The 7,500-nt window shown below is 43.5% G+C and overlaps 1 protein-coding gene across 3 annotated transcripts in view; it reads right to left on the bottom strand.

Annotated features, from left to right (window-relative positions):
- Positions 1 to 7,500, bottom strand: part of COL20A1 (collagen type XX alpha 1 chain) — a 532,145-nt gene that overhangs the window by 107,546 nt on the left and 417,099 nt on the right. For all 3 annotated transcript variants that reach the window (XM_081323724.1, XM_081323723.1, XM_081323725.1), the window contains one exon: positions 1 to 2. This exon is cut by the window's left edge and continues 144 nt beyond it. In XM_081323724.1, coding sequence (XP_081179850.1) covers positions 1 to 2 — 2 coding nt within the window. The remainder of the gene's footprint in view (positions 3 to 7,500) is intronic.

Raw genomic sequence — 7,500 nt, forward strand, 5'->3', positions numbered from 1 at the left:
AGCTGAAAAGAAAGGAAACCTTGGAGAGCCATCTCATGCAAGGGAGAACGGAGCTGTACGAGAAGGATCGCCAAAGCCTGGGGGTGGTGGAGTCAAGAGAGGAAGTAGCCTGGAATTATTACAATCCCACAACCCCTCTCGAATTCCATTATGCCTTAAACACAGGTAGTCCTCAACATACGACCACAATGGAGGCCAAAATTTCTGTGGCTAAACGAGACATTTGTTAAGTGAGTTTTCTCCACTTTATGACTTTTCTTGCCGCAGCTGCTAAGTGAATCACTGCAGGTGTTAAGTTAGTCAGATGCTTGTGAAGTGAACCTGGCTTCTGCATTGACTTTGCTTGTCAGAAAGTTGCAAAAGGGGATTACATCAGAGGTCCCCAATCTTTCCAGCTTAATGGCCGGGACCAGTGTGTGTGTGTGGGGGGGGCATGCAAGTAGCAGGTTGAAGCTTTGCGCACAAGCAGAGGGCGCGTGTGCTCACGCATGAAGCTCCACTCAAGTGAGTGGAGTGTCACGTGCCTTCTGGTTGCTCAAGTGGAACTTAGCATGCGCACGGTTGCCCATTTCTCCTGTGGCCTGGCTTTGAACAGGCTGCGACCCAATAGTGGACTGCGGCCTGGGGGTGGGGGACCTCTGGATTACATGACCGAGAACACTGTAACTGTCATAAATATGAGTCAATTGCCAAGTGTCTGAATTCTGACCATGACCATGGGCATGCTGAAATGGTCATAAGAGTGAAAAATGGTCATAAGTCACTCTTCTCAATGCAGTTGTAACTTCAAACAGTCGTTAAATAAACTATTATAAGCTGAGGACCACCTGTAATGTCAGTTTAGTCCTGACCATTAGTTAACTAGGTTCTTGTGTATAGGCATGAGCAATAAATCAGCTTAATTAGAAGTTAATGTATGGTTTGGATTCTTCACATCTGACACAAGCGCTTCATTTATCCTAAGCCAGGGGTTCCCAGCCCCCGGTCTGTGGCCCAGTACTGGTCCTGGGCTGCACAAACAAGCAAAGCCCCATCCACGGGATGCAGGCAGCACACAAAACTACACACCCTCTAGTCCAGACATGTCAAACACAAGGCCTGGGGGCCGGATCCGGCCCGCGAATTGCTTTCATGTGGCCCGCGAAGCCATCCTGGAAACAGTGAGGGAACAGCCCCCACTGCCTTGGCCCTGGCCCAGAGACCCTCCTTCTGCCAGAGACCCTCAGATCTGTCCCACTCCTGCCCAGGCCCCCATAGGCACCCTTGATGCAAATGATGTAGAGCTGGCCACGCCCACCCAGTAGGCCATACGCACTCTAGCCACGCCCACCTAGTAGGCCACGCCCACCCTGGCCATACCCACCCAGCCCCCTGAGGGCAACCGCAATGCTGATGTGGCCCTCAATGAAATTGAGTTTGACATCCCTGCTCTAGTCTGTGGAAAAACCTCTCTCCATGGAACTGGTCCCTGGTGCCCAGAAGGTTGGAGACCTCTGTCCTAGGCCTTCTGCAAATCCCCTTTTACCCTCCCCACTGTCCCTCTATGGTTGAAATTGCTACATTTTCCAGCTGCAGGAAATGAATACAAGAATATTTCCTACTAATCTCCGTCAGCAGAGATCTTTGGCCAAAGATGCAATTGTTTGAAGACAATATACGTTTGCTGATTAACTGTGCAGCCAATAAGACATTCAGACCCAGATAAATAATACAAATCATTTTTATTGATGTTCTTCTGATTAAAAATATCCCCACGGAAAATGTGAAACAAAATTTATACTCTCTTGGATAATGTTACGAGCTCCCTCCGGAACCTTGCAAAATTGAAAAGGGTTTTGCAAGGAGCGCAGAATGTCAAATGAGAAAGTGATAAACCCTGCACAAAATATTCAGAGAAGGAACACTGTGGGGTTTTGCACAGCCAGAAACACAGCTACCTTGCACTCCGGAGATGAACGTCTGTTTCTGTGGCTCTTCTGATTTTAATTATACTGATAATAATTTTCATGGTAATTGCATGAATTTTATGCTCGTGCTTTATGTTTGCATTTTGTCTTGAGGTTGGAAGTCACCCAGAAAAGCAGAAAGATGGGGCATAAATGCCATTTTGAAGTGGCAACGGGGATGATATCCAAATAAATGCAGAAAAAGAGTAATAAACTGGTATGGGCTATCAACTGTGGGACAAAAATATGAGGATCTTGTGTGAAATAGGACAGGGGGGAAACTGAGGCATACAAATGGGACAAGTGAAAATTCCTTGGCACTTAAAAAACAAACCACTTTTTATATTTTATTTTATTTTACACAGATTATCACGGAGAAAATCTATGTTGATGGCACATAACCAATCAATCAGTGAACTATAGAGCTTTCCATTAAAACATCATTGCCTTGTTAGAGCCTGAAGGAAAGAGAGAACATGAAATAATGCATTTTTTTATGAACAAGACCAACAACATGAAGTTGTTCTAGGCACGAATTAGGAGAACAGTAGCACAAAACTGGCAAGAAGAATTAACATAATACAGGTAATCCTCAACTAACAAACTATTCATTTAATGAATAGTCACAATGGCAATGAAAAAGGGACAAGACTTTCACACTTGTGGTTGTTGCAGCATCCCTGTGGTCACATGATCAAAATTTAGACACTTGGCAACTGACTCATATTTATGACGTTTTCAGGGTCCCAAAGTCATGTGATCCACTTTTGCAACCTTTACACAAGCAAAGACAATGGGGGAGCCAGATTCACTTAACAACCATGTTACTAACTGAACAACTGCAGTGATTCACTTAACAACTACGGCAAGAAAGGTGGTAAAATGGGGCAAATTCATTTAACAACTGTCTCACATAGCAACCAAAATGTTGGGCTCATTGTGGTCATAAGTCAAGGACTACCTAGACTCAAATCCCACTTCTTCAAATATTCCCAGTTTTTGAATCTCGCTGATGGGGTACAAGATCCTACTTTTAATTCCAGCCACTCATATCAAAAATGATCCTTTGTTTCTGGATGCAATAAATAGCTTTATAGTGGATTCTGCAGTTGAAAAGCATCAGATTCCAGATATAGTGAAACCTTATAGCCATGTTATAACTAGACACTCTTTCTTATATTGTACAGATATATATCTGCTGGTGAGTCTGATTATCTTTGTACAGTGCCGCGTAACAGAGTGAGTGCCTGTTACTCGTCCCAGCTTCTGCCAACCTAGCAGTTCGAAAGCACGTAAAAATGCAAGTAGAAAAATAGGGACCCCTACGGTGGGAAGGTAACAGCGTTCCGTGCGCCTTTGGCGTCTAGTCATGCCGGCCACATGACCACGGAGACGTCCTCGGACAAGCGCTGGCTCTTCGGCTTTGAAACGGAGATGAGCACCGGCCCCTAGAGTCGGAAACGACTAGCACGCATGTGCGGGGGAACCTTTACCTTTACCTTTATATGTTCCATGGAGACAATTTTCTAAGTCAGCTAAAGTAGCTTGAGAATCAGTTCAGTTTTTAAGGTGAAAATAGGGGATTTGTTTATTTCCTTCGCTTATTTGTTTGATTTATCTGCCCAATTTCACATAAGTGATTCTGGGCAGCTTACAATAAAATAGATAAAAGCCATAAAAAACCTAATAGAAAATAAAAATAAACATAGCAGCTGAAGCTTCATAAAAAAAATCAACAAAATGGTTGGCTGAATCACATAAACAGAGAAACTGTCCAGGAATGACTTGGAGGTAAATATCTAAGACTGCCCTCAAAAAATTGGGAGATTTTCTGCTCCATCAAGCAAGTCAACATTTGGAAATGAGCAAAAATAATAATAAGCTCCTGCCCCAGAAGACCTTTAAACTATATCCTCCTCCTCCTCTACAAAATTTTCATTCTTGCTCTTCTGGCACTCTCAAAACTTTAAACTACATTGCAATTGTCTACATGAACAGCTCCATATTTGGGTATGCTTTTGAATAGTGGTGCTGGAGAAGACTCCCTTGAACTATAAGGAGACCCAACTGGTCAATCCTAAAGGAAATCAAACTTCCCACACTGGAAGCTTTTAAGAAGAGACTGGACAACCATTTGTCTGAAGTGGTATGGGGTTTCCTGCCTGAGCAGCGGGTTGGACTAGATGACCTCCAAGGGACAGACACTGAAGCTGAAGCTCAAATATTTTGGCCACCTAATGAGAAGACTCATTGGAAAAGACCCTGATATTGGGAAAGATGAAAAGCAAAAGAAGAAGGGGATAGCAGAAGGTGAGATAGAATAGAATAACAGAGTTGGAAGGGACCTTATAGGTCATCTAGTCCAACCTCCCCCCACCCAAGCAGGAAACCTGACACCATCTCTGACAGATGACAGTTCAGTCTCTTCTTAAAAGGTTCCAGTGATGGAGCTCCCACAACATCTGAAGGCATGCAGTTCCATTGCTTGATTGTTCTCACTGTCAGAACATGTCTCCTTATTTCTAGGTTGAACATCTCCTTGATCAGTTTCCATCTGTTATTCCTTCTCTGGCCTTTGGGTGCGTTGGAAAATAGGTTGACCCCTTCCTCTCTGTGAGACCCCCTCAAATATTGGAAGACTGCCAGCATGTCTCTCCTGGACCTTCTCTTTGCTAGACTAGCCATGTCCAGTTCCTGTAACTGTGCTTGGTTAGAAAGTGTCATCGACACATTAAACATGAATTTGGGCAAACCCCAGGAGACTGTGGAGAACAGGGGGGCCTGGCATGCTGTGGTCCATGGGATTGTGAAGAGCCAGACATGACTTAGCCACTGAACAATGACAACCAATACTTGGATGGCAAAGTACATCCAATCGGGCAATGAACCAAAATGTTTTTAGGTCTAATTTTGGAAAAGATGACCATTAATTACACTTTGAGTTCAGACAAGGCCATCACACTTCCCAAGAGGAGATATTTCACTCAGATAACATTTACCCACAATAGAAACATCAGTGTTTCCTTTTTTGGATTTCAGCAGAGCCGAGAGAAATCTTAGATTGTTGTGTTGAACCTGACTGATCCCTCTCCTTTTGCCTGCAAAGTTTCTGTTTCACTGGAGCCAAACCAAAAGTTTATTGAGCATGTTTCCCTCCAGGCCATGGATACTTTCCAGGACACCATGGAGAAGCAAAGGATTGCAGATGATCTACTGATTCTATACCACGTAGGAGGCCCACATATTACATCAGCAGCCAGTGTTCCTAACATTTTTAATGTGTTTTTTTTATATAGAAGTTCTTGGTAGATTTTTTTTTCTTTACAAGAATTTATTTCATCTATAAAGTATGAATACAGAATAACAGAGGTGGAAGAGAGTTTGGAGGTCTTCTAGTCCAGCCCCCTGCTCAAGCTACACTACACCATTTCAGACAAATGGCTGTTCTTGAACACCTCCAGTGAGGGAGCACCCACAACTTCTGGAAGCAAGTCCTTCCACTGATTAATTGTTCTCAGTGTCAGGAAATTCCTCCTTAGTTCTAGAGTGGTTCTCTCCTTGATTGGTTTCCATCCATTGCTTCTTGTCTTGCCTTCTGGTGCTTGGGGAAATAACAGAATAAGAGAATAACAGAGTTGGAAGGGACCGTGGAGGTCTTCCAGTCCAACCTGTTATGTATTAGGCTTAAAGGAACACCTAAAGTATTTGTATAAGAGTCACCACCAGGAGGCGTTGAACTGTAACTGTTTTGGCGGGAAGCAGTTTCGGCGGGAAACAGAGGTTCAATCCGATTGGTTGGCTGTGTACCTGGCCAGGTACTGGCCAGGTAAATAAAGAGTGGAGGTAACCCCTATTCCCCAGCACAGTCACTTCCACCTAATAAAGAGCTGCTATGCTGTACTCGTCGTCCTGGCGTCTTTCCTGCTCTCCAGAACCCACTACACTACACAACCCCCTGTTCAAGCAGGAGACCCTATACCAGGGGTAGGCAACCTCGGCTCTTTTATGACTCATGGACTTCAACTCCCAGAATTCCTGAGTCAGCATAGCTGACTCAGGAATTCTGGGAGTTGAAGTCCATGAGTCATAAAAGAGCCGAGGTTGCCTACCCCTGCCCTATACCATTTCAGAGGCTATCCAGTCTCTTCTTAAAAACTTCCAGTGTTGGAGCATTCACCACTTCTGGAGGCAGGTTGTTCCATTGCTTAATTGTTCTAACTGTCAGGAAGTTTCTCCTCAATTCTAGGTTGCTTCTCTCCTTGATTAGTTTCCATCCGTTGCTTCTTGTCCTGCCTTTGGGTGCTTTGGAGAATAGATCGACTCCCTTTTCTTTGTGGCAGCCCCTGAGATATTGGAACACTGCTATCATGTCACCTCCAGTCCTTCTTTTTATTAAACTAGACATATACCCAATTCCAGTAACCATTATTTATATGTTTTAGCCTCCAGTCACCTAATGATATTTGTTGCTCTTCTCTGCACTTTTTCTAGAATCTCAGCATTTATTTATTTTTTTACATCGTGAAGATCAAAACTGGATGCAGTATTCCCAGGTCTGATCTTACCAAGGCGTTATAAAGTGGTACTAATACTTCACATGATCTTGATTCTATCCTTCTGTTAATGCAACCTAGGATTGCACTGGCTTTTTAAATTATTATTGTTTATTTTTTTTGGCTTCTGCCGCACACTGCTGGCTCATATTTAAGTGATTGTCTACTAGGACTCCAAGGTCTCTCTCACAGTTTACTGCTATTGAGCCACGTTTCACCTAATCTATATCTGCACATTTGGTTTTTCTTGCCCACGTGTAAATTTCGCCTTGCTTTTCTCTCCGTTGAATTTCATTTTGTTAAATTGAAGTTCTGTAAAGTTCAGTATGAGCCTTAACCTTCTGCCAAAGAATTTTCTCAGAGCCTTATCTCCATTCTTCTTAGATAATATATTTAGATGCCATGGAGGCTGGAAAAAAAACAAGAGTCCTTCGCTTCTTCCTTTTAAATTCAGGAACATAAATAAAAAGTGGATACATTTCTTTCCCCCACCCCTCCCCTCAGATGGGAAATGTGGAGGTGGAGACGGTGATTCAGATCCGTCTATATCTTGGACATCATCTGCAGGAGGAGAGGATGTAACTGTGGGGGGCTCTTTAGCTTAGAGAAAACTTGCTTAGATATGATTGATGTTAGGGTGAAAATACATGGCGAAGATATTGTGAACAGGACGCAGTCTTTCTCATTTCCCACAGTAGCAAAACTGGAGGCCAACAAACCCACATGTCTAAAAAAAAGTTTTTAACTGCATAGAAGGAAACATTTTTTTTTCTTCGTGCGACATGTCCCCAACTGTGGGTCCTTGGCGCTCTCTGAACTTGGAGGTTTTCTTGCAGACGTTTCATTACCAAACTAGGTAACATCATCGGTGCACCAGTTTGTGTAATATGCTGCCCCAAGATGTAGGTAGTGTTGGCTTCTGATGTAAGTGGCTTGGAAAGGAAACCGGATGAGTTCCTGCAGAACATGTCTCTTAATGGCCACTGCCCTTCAGGCAGATG

This window comes from Vipera berus, assembly GCF_964194415.1.
Source record: "Vipera berus genome assembly, chromosome: 3".
Lineage (NCBI taxonomy): Eukaryota > Metazoa > Chordata > Lepidosauria > Squamata > Viperidae > Vipera > Vipera berus.